General features: G+C 39.4%; 1 protein-coding gene across 1 annotated transcript in view; it reads right to left on the bottom strand.

Moving 5' to 3' along the window:
- The window catches only part of CA10 (carbonic anhydrase 10), a 395,508-nt gene that overhangs the window by 80,029 nt on the left and 288,221 nt on the right, over positions 1-27,258 (bottom strand). The window contains exon 4 of the mRNA XM_063296562.1: positions 9,305-9,490. Coding sequence (XP_063152632.1) covers positions 9,305-9,490 — 186 coding nt within the window. The remainder of the gene's footprint in view (positions 1-9,304; positions 9,491-27,258) is intronic.

The following is a 27,258-nucleotide window of genomic DNA, read 5'->3' as shown; positions in this document are numbered from 1 at the left end:
ATATGTACCATTGCTTGATGCTGAGGCAAGAGGTCAAATGAAAGCCATAGATGAGAATAATTTAGGAATGAATTAGTTAAGAATGCATTTCCCATACTTCATAGTAATAATACCCTGCTATACTGATGGGACTTCTCAAATGTTGAAAATGCAGTTTAATTATACATACTGAAAGAAACAATATTATCTCTAGAAATCTCTTGGAGAAAGTAGGAGTGATGCATTGCAAATTATTGTCTGCATATTACATAGTCAACATGGTTCCTTCTGCACCTGAGGGGGATGCAGATTAGGGATGCAACCAAAGGGAGACAGTTTGTCATTGTCTTTATCTGACATGTTTGTGCAATAAGCCTGCAACATGTCATCATCTTAGAAGCTTCATCTTAAACTCTTCTGCAATTAATATGAAGTATAAGAGCTAACAGCTCTTTGTCAGCAAATGTGGAATGAGACTGTGGGGCCTAGAAACCCCACACTGAAGAAGAGAGATGCAAAAGACTGCAGCTGCACCACTGCATTAATTCTCCACACAAGTTTGCTTAAGATCCTACAGAGAAGAATAGAGCCATATGTGGAAAGAGAAATGCCAGATGGACAGACAGGTTTCATAAAAGGCAGAGAGACACAAAATCAGCTAATAAAATATGGATAATGGAGAAAATGAAAGAATATAAGGAGGAGGTTTACCTTTGCTTTATTGACCACAACAAAGCCATTGGTTGTATAGATCATGCCAAAATGTGGAATATATTAAGGGAATAGGTGCATGGATGGATAAGCTGAACACCTGGTTATTCTTATGAAGACCTTGTACCATGAACAAAATGCTACTGCAAAACTGCAATCTGCAAAAAGACTGCAATCTGGAGAACGGGAGGTTTGGAATAGGGAAAGGAGTGAGATAAAGTTCTCCATATCTGTTTCACTTTGACAAAAAATATATTATAAAAAAGGGAAGCCTGGAAGAGATGACAGCTAAAATCAAAACAGGAGGTTTCAAAGCACAGCTTGAGATATATAGATGATACAACCTAAACTAAAAGTGAAGAAGAGAAGAGCTAATTATAAAAATAAAAATGGACAGTGAAAAGTCTGAGTTAATGTTTAATATTTGTTAGTTATGTCAAGCATTTTAGTGAATGTACAAGTGATGGTGAAGAAATGAAAGTGAATGTGTTGCTTTTTGGGGGGTCAAGAAAGTGTGCTAGAGAACTAAAGAGATTTATTCTAGAGAAATATGACCAAGTTAGTCAAAATCAAGGAGGATAAGGATGTCTTTATGACAAAAAAGATCAGATGACTTAAAAATGGTTGCGAAAACTGGACATTGAGAAAGAGTGGGAGAAAGAAGATGGTTGCCTTTGAATTAGTGGTCCAAAAAGGTTACTAAAAGAATCATGGAATTTAAGAAGAACCAATCAATTGGTCCTGGCCCAAATAAAGAATGACTACTCCCTTGAGGTGAAGATTAGCAAGCAGAAACTCACATGCCTTAGACATGTTATGTGAGTGAATGTATTATTTATTTCGTTATTTACTAGTGCTTATATATAGACCATTCTGGTCTAGCAGGATACTGAGTAATGGGCTAGAAAAAGCTATTACAATTAGCAAGGCTGAGAGAAATAGAAGGGGAAGGCAGCAATTAAGGTGGGATAGAATGGATCAAAGAGATCACTGGAATGTCCTGGAAACAGTTATAGGTTACCACTCAAGAAAGGTCAAGATGGTGGGCATTTGTCCATACAGTCACCAGAGGTCAGGTAACTTAATGTTCCATAAAACTATCTAAAATTGGCAATCCCACTTACTTGACTAACCCCACTTGCTTCCTAAAATATCACCAGTATATTTTGATTTGGTATTCAGTAAACTGCCATGATGATCTTTGTGGCTGAAGTTGAAGATTTGTCTGCAAACTTCAGAAGTATTACTAAACTGTTCTTACATGAGACATATGTTCCCTCTTTTGACTCTTTCTTCTGGAGCTTAATTTTCTGTTAAATTTACTGTACTTCACTGCTCATCTTTGAGCCAATGTGCTTAAAATTGACCTAGTAAGAATCTTTAGCATGTATTGCAGATACCTGTAGAATTGTACGGATACAAATTTCAGCCGAAAGAATGCCAGAATTCATTCATTTTTCATATGCAAAATATTCATAGCAGTATGGGAATAAAAGAGACTCCATGGGCTTGCATTCAATATATTTTTCTTCTTGATTATGGTAATTTGTATTAATTACTGCATGGTTATCTGTGTAGTTAGAAGCCCATCTCTAAGCATTAAACAAGAGGCTATTTACATATGAATTTCTTGACGAAATTAACTAGTTCCTTTTCTTTTTCTTCCATCTGCCCTCAGAAAAGCCTTGTGATGGCTTTCATTTGAAAATCAACAATAGCAAATTTAGCAAACGCCTAATGCTTTCAAGCCTGTAAAATTATGTATGCCACTTATCTCCCCAGGAAGAGACTAGACTAATTTGATAAATCAAAGAATTTGGGCAGATTATTATAGATGGCATATGCTAAAACATAGCTAATCCAAGTCAGAATCCCAGTTCTTATGTAGCATCAGGTGGATAATCAGTAATAGTGACAGTAATCTGGTTTGGAGGGTCATGTAAAATCCATCCTCTTATTCCCAGATAAATGATCAAAACCTTCATCCATCATTTGACCTGGGATGAGCCAACACTAGTTGATATATGTGCTTTCTTGGCAAAATAGGTCTCTATTTGAATGCACTATGTTCCAAATGAGTAACCTGGAGAGATTGTGGACCTCCACATGGTCTATTACTGAATCCCCTGTCTGCAGCCAACTCACATGATGCTCATGTAGTTGGGAAAGATCTGAAAGATGGAGGGGAACTTACCAATGTCTCAGAATTTCAGGGGACTGCCTACTTTGTTTTGAAAACATTCCCTATTTTAAATTTCCTCTAAATTTTGGATAGAACACGTGATTATCATGTCAGATGCGAGTGACCCTGTTCTTTCTGTGACTAATTGTGCAGAGCATAGAATGCCTGGCCAGGTTTAGGAATATGGGCCCAGCAGCCTCTAGCAAGATCAGGAAAATGTGACTAAACCATAAACAAAGGCTGTGTTTCATTTTTTGGTGATGGGTTTTCAGTCTGATCTTGTGATGCTTATTCTAACATTCACTACAGGACTATATATCCTGCCTGTAGTGTTAGTTTTGTCTGTGTTACTGGTAATAGATGAATGCATTCCAAATGATAACGTTACAGTATTTCCTTGGCACTGTCTATCAAGCATGTGGTGTGTCATTTGAGGAGGTCGAGGACAGGAGAAAGTTGTGAACCTGAGACAAAGGAGAACTTACTGATAAATGCCAGTAAGAAAGACCAAGACTGGAGAATTGCAGCTTGTATTTACCTTTTATGCATTCTGTCAACTGTGTGACTATTTTACATGTGAGTAGCTCTCATGTGACTGGGATGCCATACAAATGAATCCACCCATATAGAAGAGTTTGAACTTCACAGGCCCTGCTAAAAACTTACATCTTACTTACCCATAACTGTCATTCTTCAAGTGATCATCTATGCATTTATATATATTCTACTACTGTGTAGTAACTCAGGTAGGAAAGCTCTAGAGCTTGAGATTTGGAATGGGTGCTCCATCCACCCCACAGTATCCCACAAAACCATTCATTCATTCATTCATTCATTCATTCATTCATTCATTCATTCATTTATTTTAAAGGATTTGTGTGGCTACCCATCTTAGAGCACAACTCTGGGTGACTCATAACAACAATAAAACTACCAAAACCATAAAGCAGAAATTAGAAATCTGGCACTTTAATCAACCTCCTAGGGTGCTTCAGTAATGAAACTTCTGCTAACCACTACAATTCTGATGATTCCATAGCAACATAAGACTGAGATAATGCCTTCATACTTAGAGTGTTCCCTCCAAGGGACTATTCTGAAATCCTATAGAGGAGGATGGGCAGGTGGTGTGACTTCACAAATAACTACTTGAAGAACTATAGTAATAAAAGAGTAACCTCTCTGTTTACACATATAGGCCATTAGCATCTTTACCTGGAGGCAGGATTTAAGGAGAGCATAGAGAACAACGGCTCTCTGCCAAATGTTGCATCCTGCCAGGTTCGGTGCTGAGGTGGTAAAATTTGGTAACCATTGATGATCTGATCTGATCATGTCCCCATGAGGGAAAGATGATGGCTGTTTTCCAGATAAAAGGGATGAATATATGGCTAATAGCCTGAAAGGGGAATGCAGACAATCAGGAAAGTCTCAGTGATAAGATCCAAGATGGAGCCACAAAGAAAGAGTTCTGAACGTCATTCAAAAATGTTCTTCTGCTTGAAGTGTAACAGGAATCCAAAATCTGGAGGAGTAGACAGAGGTTGGAATTGTCCTGTTCAGACTGTGAGATGGCCAGGCAGATTTACCAATAAAATTCTTTATTGAATTAACTATTGCAAAAGTTCTTGCAATAGATTAGACTGCATAAATCAATCAAGTCCACCCAAGTGGCAAGGGACACTCAGGCAACACTGCAGGGTCAGACCGTGGCAAGACAGCAAGGCAGAACTTGGCCAAATCTCTGATTGAAGCTGCAAGACTGGAAGGAGCTAGAGTGTGTGGCAAAGGAGAGGCTGAACCAGCTCAGATTTGCACCCTGGCACGCAGGCTGGATCAGGCTGGTTCACGGAGGCTAGACAAGACTGGGCTGAAGTATCTAGCCAGGGCTTGGTTCTGGAGACAAGACTGGACTTAGCTGGAATGTCTAGACAAGGCTTGGTTCTGGAGGCCAGACTGGACTTGGCTGGAGCACCTAGGCAAGACTCGAATCTGGAGACAAAGCTGGACTGGACTGGAGCATCTAAGCAAGGCTTGAATCTGGAGATGCACCCGGATTGCGCTGAAATGACACGGCAAGGTTTGGAGCTGGATGCAAGGCTGTGCTCAGCAGGAAATGCAAGGAGAGGGTCAACCTGAGTGACTTTTGCAGGAAGCAGGTCCACGGTGGCAGAAGGTGCTGGCTCTGGTTCCATGCTGGCTACAGGCAAGGCTTCTGACACTGGTAAGGACTCTTCTGCAGGTGCTGTGAGCTCGAAGGATCAGTTGTCTCCAGCAGCTTGCTCTTGGCACAACTGCCTTTTTATCTGCTCCTTTTCATGCCATTTTCCTTTAGCAGCGAATCAGGTTTCTTTTTCCTTCGCGTGCTTCTCTGCTCTCCTCTCTCGAGCACTGATTGGAAGCTTCAAATCTCCCTCTGGAGTTTGTCCAATCAGCATCCACGATTTCTCCTGCTCTGCTGAGTCACTTCCCAATTTAGATTCTCCAAGTCCTGCCTGATAGGTTTCGTTTTCCCCTTCTGACTCCGAATAAGTTTTGTTTTCGGAGTCAGAAGCAGGCTCAAGCTCACAGGAATATTGTGAGCTATTTAGCAGCAAAACCTTACGTGCTGATGACATGTGGGTGTCCCACATGACTGAAATTACTGTTCTAGGGTATGATGGATAGGATACCACAGACTTGAAATTCTTCATAGTTGGATGGAATACCATTGATCTGTGACAATGGTCAAGAGGTCCTGCTGAAATGGGGGTTGGATCAGTTCTGAAAAGTCTATAGAACAGTCTCAACTTTACTGTGGCAAAACTGTTCTGTTAAATTTAGTTATGCCCATATCTTTCCTTCAAAACAAATATTTTATGTTCTCTAAAATCACAAATCCTACAGCAATAACTCTAGTTAATATCTCCAATTACATCCATGTAAAATGAAATATGGTATTGTTTTACTGATGATTCTTGCTTTCTTTCCAGCCTAATATTGGAAAGAACTAAAACAATAATTAAAACTAAAACTAAAACAAAAATAACAAAATAACAAAATAACAAAAAACTAAAACTAAACAATAATTAGTTTTCTAATTATTGCCAATTATTGGTTATTTTGTAAAATTCATTGGAATTCTCCCTCCTCCCCTCTTTTTTAAAGAAAAACACTAAATTTGTCCACTCATCACAATATTTAAAGCTGGTACATCAGTGTCAGGAGTCCAAGACATGAGTAATGCTATTAAAATACCACTCCTGACTTTGCTATGTCAGCTACTGAACTTCGGAAAACAAAGAAAATGATCACTATCAATTATAATAACATCCTTTGACAAGGCTGCAATTAATTTCTTTCTTTTTTAAAAATCGCAGCTTTTGTTCCATGATGCCAAAAGAAATGGCAGGTATTAATTGACTTATCACCAGTCAGTGATAAATGGTACAGAATGTAAAGTAGTTATTAATCTTTAGTTGAATAAACTGCTTTGTTGCTAGAATCTTTTGGTGTTACAGAAAGAATAACAATAAGATATTCAAGGAGCCTTTTATAAATATTTGCAACAGGATGAGTTTCTTTATAGTAATACATCATGATGCAGCACATACATACAAGAAATGCCAATCTAAAGTTCTATAAAACATATACTTATACTGAGAAGTAGAAGAATGGCCTCTTGCCCTTTTTCTGAGTTTTTCCCTCAGCCTGAGAGATCATGCAGTTGCTAATGGCTTATTTTTTCAGTTATGGATGCAGTATGACCTTTAGCTTTCAATGTATAGATTAATAGTTTCCCAAAAACCTCAGCGTGTTCTCAAAAATATCTGTAAATTATCTCTCAGCTCAGTGATGAACTGCATCCTGCCACCCAAGCCCATCCAGACTTTGAGATCAGCAGGTAGGGCAATTTATTTGGTCCTGCAATCATCAAAGATATGTTTGGAAGGAATACTGAGAGGGCTTTCTTGGCATCAGCTGTTCTAGCAACAAACATATTTTTATTTGGATAGCCATTTGGTACTTTCTGCTAATTGGGTATGGGTTATATCTTTTTATTCATATCTTTTAGTTATGTGTTAACACACTATCCATTCTACTGAATTATAAAATGTGCCTTGAGTACCATTTTTAAGACTAATGTGGAATAACAATGATCAAGCATCTCCTTTGGTTCTCCACCAATATCTGATATACAAAACCATCTTTCTAAAGGTTCTGGAAATATACTTGGTTTAATTTTCTAGACCTTGGTTGTATTTGCACATTTCATTAAACTATGGCTATTTCTTTGGCTTTGGTGTAGCGCATTATGTGAACATAGCAACTGAAGTTTCTAAACTTATGGTTTTTAGCTTAGCATGTTGTGCAAACTCAGACACGGGGTTTATTCAATAAATTGTGGTTAAACAAATCATGGTTTACCATGATGTGGCTGATGTCCATTTGTTTGATTCTACCTACTTGGTCTTTGTCACTCTACTGCAAGTTCAGTGTCAGTGTGTGTTCTTGTTGTTATGATCATCTGCTTTCTGTTTTTTAAATCCTTCTTCCTGTTTATTCAAATTAAACATTTACCTCTCCCTGATAATTTGTTTTACAGCCTCTCCCTTAGATTTATTCTATCTTATGCCCTGACCTTCTCTTTAAGACACATCATTTTATTTCTCATGGCTTCTGGGTAACACTTGGAACCTGTAGTGGCAATGTGGAAGACCTTTGTTATTTCGAGGAGTTAAGTGACATATGTTGATTTTCTCCCTCACACAAAGATTAGAGTTTATGTTGAGTTATGCTGATGTTTAATTGGCTTGTTTTTATTTCTGTTTGGCCTGGGGGAGGGGATAAAACCACAAGACTGAAAGTTTGTAAGTCCACTCCTCCAACAGCCCACCAGAGAGTGTGAAGTAGGAAGGGAGAGATAAGAGAAAACCCCCAGATTGTTCTGTTAAGAACTGTAAAACTTCCCAGGCTCTTGGATGATGTCATAGACAGGTAGTTTTGGGCCATGGGAAGCTTCCTAGTCAAGGTCAGGTCTCATAGCCTGCAACCATGGAAACATGGTCATGAGGTTTAAGGGGCAGACTTGGCTAAAACTCCTGGGCTTTTTGGGGGGGTTTTGGGAGCTTCCGTACAGATCCGGTGCACTGGGTGCTGTAGAACAATTGCCACCCTTGGGGTGGTCCCTGTTGCCTTGGTCAGGAAGCTCCTGGCAACATAAAAGGAACTGGGTATCAACTTGCTTGGTATGTATGATTTCTTTCTGTATGCTATGCTTTTTATACTTCTGTTTAATCTGCTTAAACTGTATTTCTGTTTAACTCTGTTTGCTTAAGTTTATAATAAAGCTTAAAGTTTCTTTATCCACTGGCGTGCTTATTGTCTCTGGATCTAAAGGAACCAATGGCCTGAGCACCTGATCACTGCTTGGACACTTGGCAGAACAGAACCCAAGACAGGACTGCTCTCATGTCTTCAAGATCTGGTTTCAGAATTCACCAAATGACCTAGTCTGGACAAGCTGCAGCTATGTCTCAAATGGAAAACTTCATTTTGAGTACACACCCTGTTCCTTTCTCTGGGGCTTGGACAAGAAATGTTCCTACTTAATGTCATTTCATTTTATTTTTGAAAATCTATAGGGAAACCTATCAAATGCATGAACATTGCAAGATATCTTTAATAGGTTACTTGCTGAAAGCTGCCGAAAATTACAAGAGCCCTACCTTTGGCTCTCTGCTTCAGTGATTTTCAAATGCTGACTCTCAGAAAATTTTTCTAAAGCAACTTGTTTATCAAAGAACTCTTGGACTCTGTGGTATAGTAAGGGCACACATTCAATTTATGCTCTGTATTCTGTGGAACTGTTACATACTCCTCAGCTGATGAGGGGGGACAGTAATGCCTAATATATCCCTATAAGTATGTACTGTATGTATTTTATGAATTTATGAAATTGCAAGGATGCATTAGTAGTGGAAGAAAAGCAGTCTTAAAAGCTTGCCTGACAAACCACCATTACTTAAATTCTGAGCAACTTATTGAGTTTAACATTACTTAAATTCTGAGCAATTTACTGAGCAATTTCTCCTAAATTTCCAGGAAATGTCCTGGTTCCGTGGATCTCACTTTGAAAACAACTACTTCTATATTACTGATTGACAAAGCTACTGTTCTATCTCTATATTACTCTTTCACAGAGTTCCAAGTATATCTACACTGCTAGTAATGTAAATTCCTTCCCCTAAATCCAAGCTAATTTTATGCAACACGAAGTACACAGAGTAAGCAAATATCCTTAGATGTGTGTGGTGTAGTCCAACTGCAGAAGGTTCATATTCTAACTGCAGACTTATGGGTTTGCCTTTCATAAAGTGCAGGATTCCAAACCATTTCTGAAAGCAGTAATATAAACAAGTCCCCATTCATGGGCATCCTTGTATGACGTACCTCCCCAGAAAAAGCTTGTCCGTTCAACAGATGTTCTGATCCCTGGCTGTCTTCACTGCCAAAGTGTAACCGTATTTCTTCCAATCGGTGACTGTATGTCATGGGCCCTCCGGAGATGTTCACCAAATGTTCTTTATCCAGTCGTAAAGAAACATGCCTCCCTGTATTATACATTGTTCCACTGACCTAAACAAAACAGAATGCAAAAGTATGATATAAGGCATTAAAAAAAAACTTGGGAAGAAATTAACAATCCCTTAAGGCCTTCATTTTTCTTCTTGGAACCTTACATTACATACTGAATTATTTTAATGTATACATATTTCATGTAAAATATGCAAGATATATGCACACTTTAGCTGGAAGTGTATGAGGAACACAATAAATATGATTCGTTTGCCTCTAAATAAGTAAGAATCTGAAAGTATTCCTTAGATGAGAATTGAATAATTGCTTCATTACCAAATTTTGGGCCCCAGAAAGGAGAGTATTTGCATGAAAATATAAATTATTTACATTATATTTAACCATATAAAAAATCAACCCATTTATTCTTACTGACAATTTCATGAAAACTGTGATTCAAAATAGAGAAGACTAGTTTGGAAAACTAAGAGAAAGAGGAGAGTGCAAAAGCTGGCTTGAAACTCAACATTAAAAAAACGAAGATCATGGCATCTGGTCCCATCACTTCCTGGCAAATAGAAGGGGAAGAAATGGAAGCAGTGACAGATTTTATTTTCTTGGGCTCCAAGATCACTGCAGATGGTGACTGCAGCCATGAAATTAAAAGACGCTTGCTCCTTGGGAGGAAAACTATGGCAAACCTAGACAGCATATTAAACAACAGAGAGATCACCTTGCCAACAAAGGTCCATATAATCAAAGCTATGGTTTTCCCAGTAGTAATGTATGACTGTGAGAGCTGGACCATAAGGAAGGCTGAGTGCTGAAGAATTGATGCTTTTGAACTGTGGTGCTGGAGAAGACTCTTAAGCAGGGCCGCAATTAGGGGAGGGCAAGCGGGGCATGTGCCCCAGGTGCCGCACTGGGGGGGGGGGAAATGAGTGCTGGGGGGTGCCAAAATGGGTGTGGAATCCATGTTTGCCCCAGGTGACACAGACCCTAGTTGCATTCCTGCTCTTTAAGAGTCCCTTGGACTGCAAGGAGGTCAGATCAGTCAATCCTACAGGAAATCAACCCTGACTGCTCATTGGAAGGGCAGATGCTGAAGCTCAAATATTTTGGCCACCTAATGCAAAGAGAGGACTCACTAGAAAAGACCCTCATGCTAGGAAAGACCGAAGGCAAAAGGAGAAGGGGACGGCAGAGGATGAGATGGTTAGATCGCATCACTGATGCAACAAACATGAATTTGAGTAAACTCTGGGAGACAGTGGTGGACAGGAAGGCCTGGCATGCTATGAGCCATGGGGCCATGAAGAGTCGGACATGACTTAATGACTGAACAACAACAACAACAGCTTGGAAAACACAGGCATCCCAAAAATAGGAGATAGAACCATTTTTTGACCCTTAACAACCCTGGGTGAAATGTGTTATGTTAGTGATGGTTATTTCAACATAACTAATTGGATTGTTTTCATCCAAGATATATTGCCCATATTACCTAAAGACATGATGACTCTAACACTGAATGACAGATCCTGCAATGAAGGAGAATAGGGTTAGGCCTGTACGCATGACCTCTGAGAGATCTTAACCTTTGGGTTTTATGGTAGGGGCACTGAATGTCCTTCCACTAAAACACCTGAGTACATTTATTTATTATTTATTGCTCACCAGGCGGCTCTGGGTGGCATACAACAATCAAATAACAACAGTGAATAAATAAAAAACAATCATTATAAAAAGATAAAAGTGATTATTAAAAAAGAATATTATCACAAAAATTTAAGAATATACCAACCCCGCAGAGAAAGCAAGAATGTCAATCATAGTGGAGCCATCTAGAATGTCTCCTGTTCCCAAAGTCCCCCAGGCCTGACAACATAACCAGGTCTTGAGGGACTTCCTAAGTGATAGCAGGGAAGGAGCAAGCCTAATTTCAGGGGGGAGAATGTTCCACAAGGAGGGAGCCACAGCAGAGAAGGCCCACCTCCTGGGACCCACTAAATGTAACATGCCTTCCCTGCTTGATGTAATGGGGTGGGCTGATGTAATCGGGGAGAGGCGGTCCCTCAGGTAACCTGGCCCCATGCAATGAAGGGCTTTAAAGGTCAAAAACAGCACCTTGAATTGGACCTGGAAGCAGATTGGCAGCCAGTGCAGCCTGCAAAGCATAGATGTAATATGCACTCTTGTAATATGTAGTAAGTTGCAGCATATAAGCCCAGAATTCTCACTCAGGCCATACTAGCAAAACAGAGGTTGAACAGTAAGCAAAAGACCTCCTATTTTTATTAGTTTCATTTCAAAAAGAAGATGATGCTGATGGTGGGGAGTTAAAGTTGGCTGTGGTCAAGGACATAAATGTATATTTGGAAAAACTTAGTGTTCAATTATGATACAAGTTACTATAGAATCAGCAGAATTAAACATTTTAAAAGGACGTTTCTTTACTGATGCTACTACAAAGACAAAAAGTACAACCCGGAAAGCCTCCAACACAAGCATCGCTGGAATGATCAGGAGATGTTCCATTGTATAGCAACATTCCTGTACAGCTTCCATTCACTTTCCAGAGACACATGTAAGATATTTGATTTCAGGATGGATTGCCCATCTTTGCCAATGCCTGCCTTGCCTTGCCTTGCCTTGCCTTTGAGTCAGCGTTGACTCCTGGTGATTTCCTGGACAAGTCCCTGAAGTTTTCTTGGCAAGCTTTTTCAGAAGTGGTTTGCTATTGCCTGCTTTCCAGGGCTGAGAGAGAGTGACTGGCCCAAGGTCACCCAGTTGGCTTTGTGCCTAAGGTAGGACTAGAACTCAAGGTCCCCTGGTTCAGACAAGTGAATATTGACAAGGGCCAAGAGTTGACTTTAGTAATTTTGGATTTGAGGCTCATTTTCTTTAGGTGACCATGTGTATTACATTCGATATCATTAACTCTGATGTCCTGCTAGACCATCTGCAACAGCTGGGAGTTGGGACACTATCTTGCCATGGTTCTGCTCCTATCTAAGCAGGGAGTTGATTGAGATCCTGGAAGTTCCAATGTAGGGTTCCCCAGGGCTCAGTCATTGCCCCCATGTTATTTAACACCTACATGAACTTTAGCGAGAGGTTGTCCATTGGTCTGTAATGAAGTGTCATCAGTATGCTGATGACACCCAGTTATGTATCATCAGCAGACTGATGACACCCAGTTATGTATCATCAGCAGACTGATGACACCCAGTTATGTATCACCATCCTGAGCCAAGCTGAATATTAGTATTCTCCTAAAAGAGTTTGTGATCTGTGGGTCCTCTTGGATTGTTAACTCCTGCCAAAACAGTAGGTGGAAGCCATGGCCAGAGAAGGCTTTGCACAGAATCAACTGGTGTCCAAGTCACCTCAGACAGGATATCCTTAGCAACAGGAACTCTGATGCCCATCTGCATTAGGCTTCAGGCCCAATTCAATTGCTGATTGTTATCTTTAAAGCCATTTATGGCATACTGTAGCACTAAGTTGTAACACACAATACCTCAGCTGAATACTCCACCTACCTGGTACAGACTTCTCCAGAGGGCCTGTTCAGGATCGCCCCTCCTTGTGAGGTATATGGGGTGTAGATCAGGCAACAGGCCTTCTCAATGGTTATGCCCACTCTATGAAACAGCGGACAAAAACTGTGCTATTCCAGCAGCCTTTTGGCCTTTAGTGGGCAACCATTATATGTAGTTGGTTGTTGTTATTATGGTTTGGTTTTAATAATTGCATTTTAGAATTCTTGTTCACCTTCCAGAGTCTGTACAGATTGGAATATCCTATAGGTATTGTTAATAAATAACAAATTACTTTTAAAACGGAAAGCTAGGTGGCTTCCAGGTTATTCTGTAAAGCTGGACCCCAGACATCTGCCCCCAAATCCTCCCAGGATGACATTACTTGAGTTTAAGTCAAATGTCTACCATTCTTAAAAGATGCCTCATAAAGCTACTCACTTCTGTGTCTTGGGGGCTTAGAAATGGATAGTGGCGACATACACCAACACACACACACACAGACACACCGATATAACAGAAAGCACACTGTTAGTAAGCTACTCTGAATCACATTTCTCAGCATTTCTTTGAAAAAAAACCTTACCAGGCTGAACAGATACAGAACATTAGAGTATGATAATTTATATTAATCAGAGGAAAGTCTAGCAATGGTATGCTTTGCTAGGCTTTAATTTTAAAGGAACGCCTTGCCAATTACATATTATACCTTATAGTTCGCTGGCGTTATAATAATTAGTGCTGCTGCAGTGTCATTTGATCAGTAATAAGTAATTCCTGTGCTTAAAGGTCTTGTTTTGTTGCTCATATCTTGTAATGAAAGTTACATTATAGAGATTTTTGTAACAGAAGTTAAGCCATAAATAGTTCTGCTTCATTATTCTGACAGAGGTGTTTTTTGGTCTCTTTTTGATTTCAGATCAGAATGAGGAAAGTTTCTGTTTGTCACATATAGTCATTTATTAGTAACTGAAGGGGGAAAATGTCCTCACAATGCGCAGAACAGTTTTTCATTTGCCCTCTGCTTTACTGCCTTGATATTAATATATATCGTAAATAAAGATCAGATCTGCTTTAAACATTACTCGGGGCTTGCCTTACTTTGTATATAGGAATGAGAAGCCACATGCCCCAATCTGAATATGTTACTGCTATCATTGAGAAACAGGGAATAAAAGAACTGGTTGAAAAGCCATTTTGCTGATTTGCTATTTTGAAACTACACATGTCCCTGACTATTTAGTTTGGCACTGAGTCTATTTGCAATATAATGAAAATCCATTTTCAGACTCTGCTGGATGCATATCTGAAATTAGACTATCCCTGTTTTCTCTCTTGAAGGTAAAATGGTCTGACTGATTTCTAAAACAAATCTAATAATTCTCTACGGATTACAAAGGGGAGCTAGCCACATGACCAGCTGCACTTTGGGCAATTTAACAAGTAAAATTCTAAGGAATCCACACAGGATCTCCTATGGAAGTCTTTTGCCACTTCAGCAGCAGCTGATTCAACGTGCCTAGTTTGTCTGCCCTGAAGAGCTCAAGTCTGTGTTTTACTATTGCTCTGATCTTCCTTGGTCTGGAGTGTCTGGAAGACACATCAGTAAAATGCACTCAGGAATTTCAGTTTTCATGGCTCTGCTTTGGACCCTGTACCTGACAGTAACTTAGCCTCACAGCTCTGGCAATGTATTCTGGCAACTTCCACTACCAGTTGTTGAATTCAGTCATGCCCATAATGAAAACACTGGACTGTACACCAGTAGAGGATCCTCTTGGTTAGGACTCACAGTAACAATGTATTGTTCAGAGGCTACAGAGACTTATTTATCACTCATGCCCAACAGTGGTGGTTCCCTTTCTTTTGTCTGGTCTATCCATTAAAAATAATGTCTAGCTTTCAAACAAATGTAACCCAGAGTATTTGAAGCTGAGTGTTGCAACAGTTTCAGGATTCAAAGAAATCTTATGATCTGTTGATTGAAAATTCAAACAATGGCAGTCCTTTGCTCTCCTACCTTTGCCATGAAAAGCCAAAGGAATGAAGTGAAGAGAGAGGATATGGTGAGATGTCAACTCTCTCCTCTTTTTGGTGGATTTCTGGCCAGTCAAGGAGGGGTAGAGGGACAGTTGCTGGATGCCATATGGCTGAGTTAAAATGATGATTATGGTGGGTGGGGTGGGGTGGGTGGGGGTGAATCTGGCACTTGTGTGGAAGATTCTCTGAGCTGTACTCCAGTTGTCTCTGCTAGACAGAGGAAGTTAAACTATAGTTATTCTATCACTTGACTGGTTATGTCTGGCTGTTGTAAGGCATTTTTACTGAGCTGTCTTTTTAGATCACTGGAAATTACAATTCATTTAAGCTCAGGCAACTGAACTGTTACCTTGCTGCTATTGGTGGTGGGATTTCAAAAGAATTTGTCTGTTTTGGAATGGGGAAGCAAGCCTCAGAGAAAAATCAGATGCCCTGGCATCTTTTTTCTGCTTATGATTTTCATCTGGGACCAATTTAAAGATCTCTCAGACACCAGAATTGGTACAGCCTATCCTTTACATGGCGCAGCCTTGAGCTAAATAAGAACTGACATCTAGAGAGTCCAAAAGTAAGACCGATGCTTTATTATTTTTCTCCTAGTAACTGCTCCTACATAGTTTTTATTTTAATCTACAATTTATATCAGGACAGAGTCAATTAATGTCGTTCAGTAGCTCACTTAAAAAAAAAGAAGAGCAAAATCAAATGGGCACAATTTTTCAGACTGTATTTCCCCAGCATGTAATGTGGACCAGCACATGTACTAAATAGATAATAGCTATATAAATATACGTAGACTGCGAAATTCCTTGTGTTAAACTGTTCCAGAGGTAGAAAAACCTTCAAGAATTAATTTGCATACCTGCCCAGAGCATTACAGTCCAATTTCAGGGTGACCAAAGAAATGCTCCAAAATGCCTTTAGAAAAGAACATTAATTTCTCATCAGAGTGGATAACCAAGCCTAGCTCATCTCTTGCAAGGTTTTGCATAGTAAGTCAGCATTGATTGCAACATGTTCTAAGCATTCGGATGAGCTGATTTGTAATGTAGAATATGTTAATGTTTTCTCCATTTATAAAGTGGAGCTTGGTATCCTATTTGGCCCTACAGGCGCACAGATAAATTCACCTACAGCAAAACTCCTCAGAAAAGTAATTCCAAAGTAGTCAGGCAGGCTCAAAGACAGAGCTACCCATAGCTATGTTAGAAATGTGTGAATTAGGATGAACTGGGTCTGTTTTACTGTCCGTATGATTCAGACAGGGCTCGCGTCTGTCCTTCTTTTCTCTGGAAGATTTATAAAGAAAACCCACACTCTCTAAAATGTCAGACTTTGGAATGAAATCTTATTTTCAGATTCATATTTGATAAATAATTTTTTTCTGCCTGTTTCTGAATAGAGAATGATTAACACTACTTGGCATTTAGTGTCATTCTCCATGTTGTGCAGGAACTTTGCTCCCTGCTCGGTATCCCTAGTACACATGCTTAGATGACAGTTCCGTTAAAAATCAAGTATATCCGGGAGCTACAGCTGGTCCAGAATGCAGCTGTGTGGGCAATCTTGGGTGCCCCAAGGTCGGCACATGCAACACCGTTGCTGCCTGAGCTGCGTTGGATTCCAGTCTGCTTCCAGGTCCAATTCAAGGTGTTGGTCATCACCTTTAAAGCCCTACATGGCATGGGGCCAGGGTACCTGAGGGAGCGTCTCTTCCCTATTACAACGACCTGCCCCACCCGGTCATGCAGGGAGGGCATGTCACGGACCCCATCCGTAAAAGAATTCCATCTAGCGGGGTCCTGGAAGCAAGCCTCCTCTGCAGTAGCTCCCACCCTTTGGAACATCCTTCCCCCAGAGGTGAGACAGGCCCCCTCACTCCTGGACTTTCGAAAAAGATTAAAGACCTGGTTTTGCCAGCAGGCTTGGAACGGGGGATGGCTAGCGCCCTACAGTGATTTTCGATGGACCTCTTACTCTCACGGACTGATAAGAACTCTCAGCCATCTAGACTCTATCACATTTTATTTTTAGTGTATTTATTGTATTTGTAACTGCTTTGATTTTAATTTCATTTTTATTGTAAACCGCCCAGAATCCCTCTTGGGAGGCAGATGGGTGGTGATAAAGTTTGATTGATAGATAGATAGATAGATAGATAGATAGATAGATAGATAAATAAATAAATAAATAAATAAATATCTGCTGGTCCCCCTAGATAAGATTCAAAGCTTATTCATTCCAGGGGCTGTTTTTAACAGTTGGTAGCTATGTGCATCCAGGAAGCTGAAAACAAAAGTAGATCCTGAAAACAGCAGCTCTCCTTTCTGATATGTCCTCCTGACCTAAAACCTGGCCTCCTGCACCATGGGTACTGTAGTACTACAGATCCCAGGAGACATTGCAGCCAGACAACTAAACTTAGTTTAGGGGAGGGGAAGAGACTCAAAATAAAAAAACTGTGAGAATGCTATGTTTAAAGTTGTTAGGTAATAAAGAGTTTTAAGTTTGGAATTTGTGTTAAGAACCCTCTAAGAAAGAACTCAAAACATATATTTGATTAATCTCTATCAATGAATTACATTATTTTGTTTTTCTTTTGAAGGAAGACACTTCTAATCCTTGTGCTTACCTTGTGCTGCCCCTTTATCAGCTCTGCGAATTGATTTTTAACTGGGATAAACAGAACTGAGCACAGCACTTAAAATGTGGCACACCACCAATTTAAATCAAACAGCACAAGTTAACCAAGCAAGGGTCCTATCTTTTCGGTCAACAGTTAAGCACAAAGATTTGGAACCTGGATGGCTTAGGCTAATTGTCACAACATAAATTAAGTACGCACGTCTGCTTATATTACAACTTCCTGAAATACGGAGAGCATCAATCATCATCATCATCATCATCATCATCATCATCATCATCATCATCATCATCATCATCATCACCATCTACAGGACCAGTATGCTAAAGTTCTTCTAAATGACATTCAGTTCCAAGTATACTGCATGCTGTGCCACAATAAATCCAGCAGAGAGCACTGTAAGAACATTTCATCCTTGTAATTAAATACACACTGTGTTTACTTCTTTGTGCCAAGAATGGAAGAAAGAAACACAATATTTTGAGTAAATGGTCCTACCATGATCTGTGACTTCAAGATGCAAAGGCAGAGATAGCAGCGGTCTCAAACAGTTGTGAATTCCGTCCCATGACTCCTGCCTCATCTACTCTCCAGCTTTTGAGTTTTTGGGGTGCAATCTAAGCAAATTGCTTGAATGCTTGAAGGCCATCTGATAAATTATACGTGTGGTAGAGATTGTTCTCGGCCAAAAATCCAATTTTCTTTTTAAATACTGAGTTTGGGTTAAAAACTAAATGGTGGAGATGTTGATAATGGGCCACTTACTGGATGAGAGCTGCCATATAAATAGTTTTGAAGAAGGACAAACAGCAGCAGCACCAAGACAAGTATCAATGTTTGATTTTTCAAAAGACTGAATGTCAGAGAGAGACTGAGAAAAGGATCAATTATGAAAGAAAAATGGAAGAATGTGAGTACTCTTTTCATCTCAATGGAAGGATTTGAAAGTGAAATCATGTTTATGAGGAGATGATAAACAATGCCCATGTAATGGATTTTTATTCCATAAATATGATGGGTCTTTAAAGGAACCCTAATCATACGCTGACAGTAAAATGTTTTTGATTGTAAATCCTCTCTGCTACTGCTGATCACAATTGAGACTGGGTGCTTACTTTTGTTAAATTATGCAACTGTGAGATACCTACAGAAAACCACAAAGGCAGTGAGCTCACCTTCACTGGCTAATGAGTACAATATGCCAATTTCCTATTATCAAAATAAGCAGCTTCAATAACGCATATACCATTCTGTGATGGGGGAGAAAGAAAGAAAGAAAGAATCTGAATCCAAATAGGGGCATCACAGGATTGTGCTACTCACAAGATAATTATGTTCCATGAGCACTTAAAGCATTTAACACCCCATGGGATTTATATGCCACATGCTGTCTTTCAGGGACAATAAAATCCTTTATTATATTCATATTACCATATTAGTCTAGCAGTTGGGCCTTGTTAGTTACGATAAGGTTACTGCAGGTCTAGCAAAGTTTAGAATGTATAGTACTAATGTCTTGGCAGTCAAATGGCATTCTGCTTTCTCTTGTGATATAATATTGAGAAAATACACTATTGATAACTGATTCTGTGTCTTCCTGCCTTCCTTTTCAGTTTCAGCTTCAGGAATTCCCAACTAAAAAAAAATTGAGTATAATGGACACTGCAGAATATTCAAATATTTTTGTTGTACATCAGCCTATATAGCTAGAGGGTGCTATTTATTAATAAATTACAGAGAAAATCAGGATGCTAGACAGTGACTTCAAATATGTTATTCTGGAATTCAAGGCAGATACTCTAATGCAAATTCAAGTATTTGTATTATCTGTGTTCCTTCCCAAATTACTTTTGGCTCTTAGTAACCTATTCCTGTATAGTAAATACAGTTCAACAATATTATTCATGCACGGTATACAGACAGCACATGTTTTAAGGAACTTTTCAGATTCTGGCTTGTAGAAATTTTATGGGACACCCATTCAGAAGGCACAATGATTTATGGATTTTTGCTGAAAAAGAATCACAATAGCCACACACTGAGCGTGACCAAATTAAAAACAAAATTAAATTGCATCCATGTCCATCCTGTGGAACAGCATCTCCCCTGAGATCTGGATGGCCTCAACCCTATTAGCCCTTTGTGAGGCTCTGAAGAAGCAGTTAGGTGAGCACGGTTGGTGCTGTGGCTTTTGTTTTGGGGGTTATTGTCCAACTGTGGTGTCATGGGTTTATATTGTTATGATGGTTTTAATTTTTGCATGCCACCCAGAATCACTGCTGAGATGAATGTATATCTACAAAATGTGTAAATAAATAATTCAAAATAATTCACTTTGAATTATAAATAAATATTTCAAAATAATTCACTTTGAATTATAAATAAATAATTCAAAATAATTCACTTCGTATTCAAAAATCTGGTCAATCTATTAGATAGGAGTTAAGAAGGAAAGAAGCTATCACTTTGTTCTATGTTGCAATCAAAAGACTAACAGTAATAACATTTTTCTCCAAATTATCTTCTCTTAATCATACACACATGCATTCACAGTCTTCCTTATGTCGTACCATAACAATAAATATGTCCTGTACAACAAAAGCTATGCTGGCCGGGGAATCTGGGAGTTGTAGTCCTCACACATCTGGAAGGTACCAGGTTGGGGAAGGCAATAAAATAGCCTCAATGGAAGTTCTCAATATAGGGGTGCTGGTATAAGAAGAGGTGCTTTTTTCAAGTATTTGGGAACCAAGCTGCTTTGAGATTTAACAATCTGGATGACCATTTACTCGGGTCATGAAATAACTAGGCAGGCAGTGCAGCTCACTGGAATAATGAGAACCAACTTTGCATCACCAGTTTTGTACTACTTAAAGTTTACATGTTGTGATTAAGGAGAGATTCACATATTAGAGTAAACTAACTAGGAGGTTACCTGGATATGGTTTACCATGGCCACACTGTCTTTGATCTTAGATAGGTGTGGCAGTTGCTAAAATAACACATGTTGGTAAAAGATAACTACCAATGAGGCAATCTAGAAGCAAGTCACACTGTATTCAGCATAAGATTGTAGTAACAATGCATAGGATGCCTGTGATATGCGCAAGGTATGGAAGGAGTGATAGGCTTCCTTCCTTCTATCCTTATTTCACTTTTAAATAATCTACAATGTAAAACTCTACCCATTTTATTAATTTATGGATTTTGGTATTAATTTCTAAAGATGACCAGACTGGGCAGCTTAAACAGTAATTATAAACCTAGACAAATTTACAGACAGCACACCAATTGATAACAAACGGCTGTGGTAGCAAACTGAAATCTACATATTAAGGAAATACAGTATATATATTAGCTCTGTATGCTTTTATCAGAGAAAAAGATAAGGCCCTAATCATCCTAATGGCAGCAGTTGGAAGTGGACCAGGTTAATCTTGGGCCTACTCAGCAAAGTAGTTCTCAGATTCTTAACTGCTTTTCCAGGCTCATCTAATGTGAAAGAGATGTATCTTTGTGTGTGTGTGTGTGTGAGAGAGAGAGAGACTGATATTAAAAATACATGAAGAGATAAATCTGCATTTTAAGTAACTTGAAATTTGACCTCAATAAACCTAACTCTGGATTGAAGCCAATTTTTTTCCAGTACTTTAGAGAGTCATCTTACGATCCCATAAATACTTTCCATTCTCCACAGCATTAGAGGCAGCAGGATTATTTGGGCTTTTTTCCACTCTTGCTCTTTCTACCCATCTGCCCCCCAGTTCCTTTACCAGGGTAAACACACACACACACACACACACAAAGAGAGAGAGACAGAGACAGAGAGAGAGAGGGATAAAATAAATGCAATGTTTTTTCCCCCTTGCTCATGCTGTTTAATAAATGCAAAGCCCAACTGCAGTCTACCTTTTAAATGAGACTATGAGAGGAACATCTAAATTTCAGACTTTACTGTGTGTGTGTGTGTTTTTTAATGCCGTTTCAAGAACACCAGAGCTGGCAGAAACAGAACCTTGGAGAGCACTTTCATGCTTAGCTTGCTGAAAGGGAAGCTTAAACTCCCATAAAACACCCCTTTGAAAAAAATGCAAATCAGTTTTCTAAGGTTTTTTTTTTTTAAGTCAAGTGCAAAGAATATAATGTGACCTGATTCTATTCATAATTCCTTTGGGAGAAAAGATATCTGGCAGACGTACACATTTTTCCACTGCCAAAAATATGTGTACGTTGCTCTCTTTTACATTATTTGTGCTCTCCCCATCCTGGGAAGTCCAACACACTTCTCAGCACTTCTGGCTGATAAGCAGTTCTGGGTGGAGGATTTTGTGGATGATGGATCCTGTATGGCCTTTATTACCAGTCTGACTGGGGGAGGGGGCAGCTGCTAAATGTGTTACATCATTCCTGTTGGAACAAAGCCTCTACTTCATGATTTTTCTGAATGTGGAGATAACAGTAAGCTGATGTCTGAGGAGCTACAAAGCTATGTCAGTAAACTGGAAAAACCAGCAGCTCTGCCAAGGCCATCTTTGGTAGCTGAGTATGCTGGGGATGTCTGGGCCATTGCATAGAATGAGGCAGTGCTGATGAGATTATACAAACAGTTGGAGAAGTGCACTTTGCACCCACTTGCAGTGCATTGGTAGATCAACACATCTCCTCCACAAGATTGAGCCATACAAGATATATGTGATGCTGTCTTGGCAACACCCCCAGAACACTAAACAACACCAGTGATTTTTTTTTTTTGATTTTGCCCACTCTTAGTAGTAGTTTATCTCTTTGTTTGCTCACTTTCCTGAAACTCCCCCCTCCCCCACAAGGATTGGCTAAAGCATAAATTTACTTTCCAGTGGGATGAAGCTACCCAAAGGGTTAATTGAAGTGCCTGTTTGCCTCCTACCCCACCCTATAACATCTGGTTCCTTATATCTCATTTATAATAGAGACAGATATCTCCAGCATTGCCTTAGAGGCAATCTTCTTGAAACCTATCGGAGAAGGCAACCTGCTGTTATTCTGCACACATCACTGCAGAAGAATGTAATTACCTAATTGGGAATAAAGAATCTAGCAATAATGGTGGCTTTTGAAACCTGACATCATCATCAAAGGGAGCACTGAAAGTTCAGACCAATCACCAGAACTTACCTTCAATCTGTCAAGAAATTGAATCAGCGACACATTTCATGGTTCTTGTTCCCTCTCTGATTTCATTTTTTCCTATATTCTCCAGTCTCCAGACTGCAGAGCAGATGCAGTATCACAGAAACCGGAAGATATGAGGACACTCTGGAACTCCCTGTAGCTACCATACTATCAGTGATATCCTATCCTAGGACCTATCCCCACGGAGGAGATATTCATAAGTTACAACACCAAGATCAATTTTGTTAGACAAAAGGTTAAGACATCTTATGGCTAGCGTTCTTCCTTGAGACTGCCTTCTGTGCAACTTGTGATTGCAGGATATAATACATACTTAGGGACCACTCTAGACCAGTTGTTGGATCTGTGAGGAAAATCAGCACAACACTCAGCTGGTTAATATGAAATACAGACACTATTATGGGAAGGAAGGTAAGTTAGGAGCAAAACAAGCTTGTCAACATGAAACTAAGTAGGATGAATGGGCCCTAGTGGCACATCACTTATTAGCCTTTTTAAGCTGAAGTGATGGCCACCAAGAATGCAACTTTGGAAGTTACTAGACAAATGTCCATGTACACTCACACAGTTGTCTTGTTAGTGAAGTAAGTACCATGACTGAACTCCAGTATATAATAAGCTGACTTATCAGAAGAAATTGGCCAATCCTTTAAGAAAATGCCTCAAATTAGAGTGAGTAAAAATGGAATAATTCAAGTGATGGGAAGAGTACACAAACAGTTGCAAGGTATCTTTTTAGTAGAACATAAGGACAAACTGCAAGATTAACGAGAAAAAAACCCAACTGCTATGTTAATACCAAAACTTTGAATTTTATTCTTAAAATAAAGTTCATTCATAGATGAGGAAGTCTGGGCAAGCAGCTTTTCAGCTACTCCAAAAATGCTCAGGCCTGAACATCATAGATGTACGGTGAAGAACCTTCTAATCCGGAATGAATCCTGACACTGAGAAAATTACCAGCACACTGAATGCAGAGATAGAGGAGAGAAGTGAATCCAGGTTGCTGCAACCAGGGAACAATTACTGTATACTGACGATTAAAGATCTGAAGCCTCAGATAAGCCTGGCTAGCAGTGGAATTGACAGGAACGTGTAGATGAGGATCTCTTCCAATCATGGAGAAACACTTCCCCTCATGAGGACAGATCATCACTAGCTTTGCTGCAGAAGCATGGGCATGATCAATTGTTTTAAATGGCAAACAGGGTTTTTGATTGATGCCCTTAGTGAAAACCTGAGCAACTCTGGGATGAAACCACTACTGTGAATTACTTCAGATATTCTACTGAACATATTGTCCAATGTATTATTTTCTCTAACTAAGTGAGCTGCAAAAAAGAGGATATTGTGCATTATGCGCAAATCCAAGATTAGATTATTAAAACAGTAAGTTCTGGAGCATGCCTTTCTCCTGTTAGTTGACCTAGGTGACTATGACAGTACTGTCCTTAGCAGTTTGAACCATTTAGTTGTGAATGGGCAAGATCAGAAGCATAATAGGTCTTGCCTACCATGATGAGTTCAAGGAAAGTGATATGAGAACCGTGCTCATTTTTGCTCCAAAGTCCATGCACAACACAATGCACTGTCATGATGAGTTTAAGAGTAGTGATATGAAAACCATACTCTTCCTTGCTTGATGTCCTGGAAGGGTAAGTGCCTCAGAAGTTACAGCCTCTTGTGTGATATTCATGTTCCACTCACCAGAAAACTGAACATTAAATCTAGGGAGACTTGTGAACTACACCACACAGGAATGTTCCTCTGGTTGGAACACTGCTATGAAACAACTTTGCAGGAGTTCATATAGAGTCCTGTATTGGGGATCATAGCCATGACTGTAACCATGCAGTCTAGAAGGCACCGAATAGTATGCATGGTAGCAGTGGCATGCAGGGTTTATGAAGAACTCGCATGGTAATTCAGAGCCTTGGTGCCCCAGGAGACAGACTATAGCTGCTTGGAATCTAGAAGAGCAGCTATTCAATTAAGAACCTTAAATGGAAGGAGAAGGGATTTATTGTGATTAATATAGAAATCCAAAGTATTGAAAATGTGAAGCATGAAATGAATATGCCCATAACTGGGAAGAAGATGATGATGAACCAATCATCCAGTATTGCAATATAGGGAAGGGAATAATTTAAAACCTCCTTGGCAGACCTTTTCTTCCAAGGGTTCCCCCAGTGAAGATAATTATGATAGGCTGTTACCAGCCAGACGGAACCTTCTTGTACCCCTCGTCTGTTTAGCTGGGGAGTTCTTAGCCTTTCTACACAGGACATGTCCCTTCTGCCCAGATGGAGAAAGAAAAAGGAAAATGATTTAGGTCTTCCAGACTGAAGTACAGAACTTAAAAAACCTTCTGTCAATCCTAAAACACAAGAGGTAGCTATGTAACCTTGGGGTCTTACACAAGGAGAAAGTTTTAATGAGAAATTCCCTTATAAATCAAATAGAGAGATATCTCTAGATATAAAAAGGAGTTTGCTGGGAAAATGGAAATATGGAGAAGGCAAGGATTACATATACAGAATTCTAAATAAGACCAAAGTCAGCCTAGCAAAATTAATTGCTTATTACCTCCTTGAATAAGCCCTTGAGATTCAGAGTATGTTCATTGCAGAGAAGATAGTTGGAGATGCTTCAAAGTTTCTAAGCAGGCCCTCATTCCTCCTTATTTATCTGTCTGAGTGATACTCACCACAGTCTAAAAGACTCTTGGTGATTTACAATATGTTCATAAGAAAAATACAAAAGCATATCTATGGTGTAAATAAAACAAGAATAAAAATAAAACAATCTAACCAACACCCTAATATGCACAAATTCAACCGTTAGCCATAACATCACTTTATACCCTAGACTCTCTGAAATAACAGTTTTTAATAACTTATGAGAAGCCCACACTGTGGGAGATGATCACATTTGCTGGTGGGAACCAGCACCCCAACAGAAAAGTAATGCCTGTGGACCTCCAACCACCTCACTTCAAGAAAGTAGGGAATCTCAAGCATGTTTTCCCAGGATAGATAGGTTGATGTACTATGTTGAAATGGTTTGGAGTAGACTGTCCTGCAAGAACTCTGATGTCAAACCATGCAGACTTTAAAAGTAAAACAAAAAACATAGTACTTTCAATTGCACTCAGTAGCCTATTGGAAGGCAATACAGTGCTCATTCCATTGAGTATAGCATATTTATGTCAGCAAGTACCAGCAAGTACCAACTGGGCCACTGAATTCTGGACCAACTGGAATTTCTGGGTGCTCTTCAAAGGCAGCCCTGCAAGAGCACCTTGTAGTAATCTAGATGAGTTGTAATCAAGGCATGATTTTCCATCGCGAGGTCCTCACTTTCCAGGTAGGCCTGCAATTGGTGCATCAGCCAAACTGGACAAAAGCCACCCTGGCCACAGCCTCCATATACTTATACAGAACTAGCTGCTAGTCCAGAAGAACCTGAAATTATGGACCTGCTCTTTTAGGGGTACTGCCACCCCATCAAGAGATGATACCTTGATGGACTAACATGAACTCTCTTGCTTGGGTTCAACTTCTGCCTATTTTATACCATTCAGACCCTCACAGGCTGCAGACACTGGATCCAGACACTCACAGCATCATCTGCATAATCCAGGGTAGTGATAGGGTATCCTTAGTATACTGATGAGTGAATGGATGATCTTCCCTAGCAGCTTCATGCAAATGTTAAACAGCAGGGAGAAAGGAATGAAAAGTTTCCATGAATGAAAGAAGCAGCAACGTTGTGACCCAACATTTTCCACATATACATCTTGTGGCATTACAATGTTCTGCAAGACACAGAAATACCAACACTTCCCAGGATTTCAGTGGATGTCAAATTACTCTCACATTGAGCCAAAGAGCTGGATTCTGAAGTTCCCTATTCCAGCCAGTGACTGAAGCTTGGAGTAATACTCAGTGAAAAGCCTAAAAGTTTGAAAAGTTAATTCCAGCTTTTTCAACAGGTATCCTTAGTGAAAATCTTGCAGGATACCCTTGCCAGGCATTTATTTAATATCCTGTACATTAGTTTAAAATAATTTGATGGAATTTATAGGAAGCTCTCTCAAAATGTAAAGCAGTTAATTTAATCTTAATCCCATTTATTTACTTCATATACTAAAAGGAATCGTAGATCATCTAATTAGATCTTTCATTTGCATCAAAACAGGGATAAGCTCTCATTTACTGATTGGGGAAAAAAAAACTTTCTGGGACTCTTATATCAAGGTAAACAAAGGTGTTGAAATTCAGTGTAACTCCCATCTCTACCCTTGTCAAAATTCTTGCTATTGACCAAGTAACATCAAGTTTGATTTACTCAATTTTTTAAAATAGTAATTTTATTAAAATTATAATTGCAAAGATAAAAATTAATACAAACTAAAAAAAAGAAAAAAA

Source organism: Candoia aspera, chromosome 2 (assembly GCF_035149785.1).
Source record: "Candoia aspera isolate rCanAsp1 chromosome 2, rCanAsp1.hap2, whole genome shotgun sequence".
Lineage (NCBI taxonomy): Eukaryota > Metazoa > Chordata > Lepidosauria > Squamata > Boidae > Candoia > Candoia aspera.
This window is presented reverse-complemented; position numbering and strand designations above follow the sequence as displayed.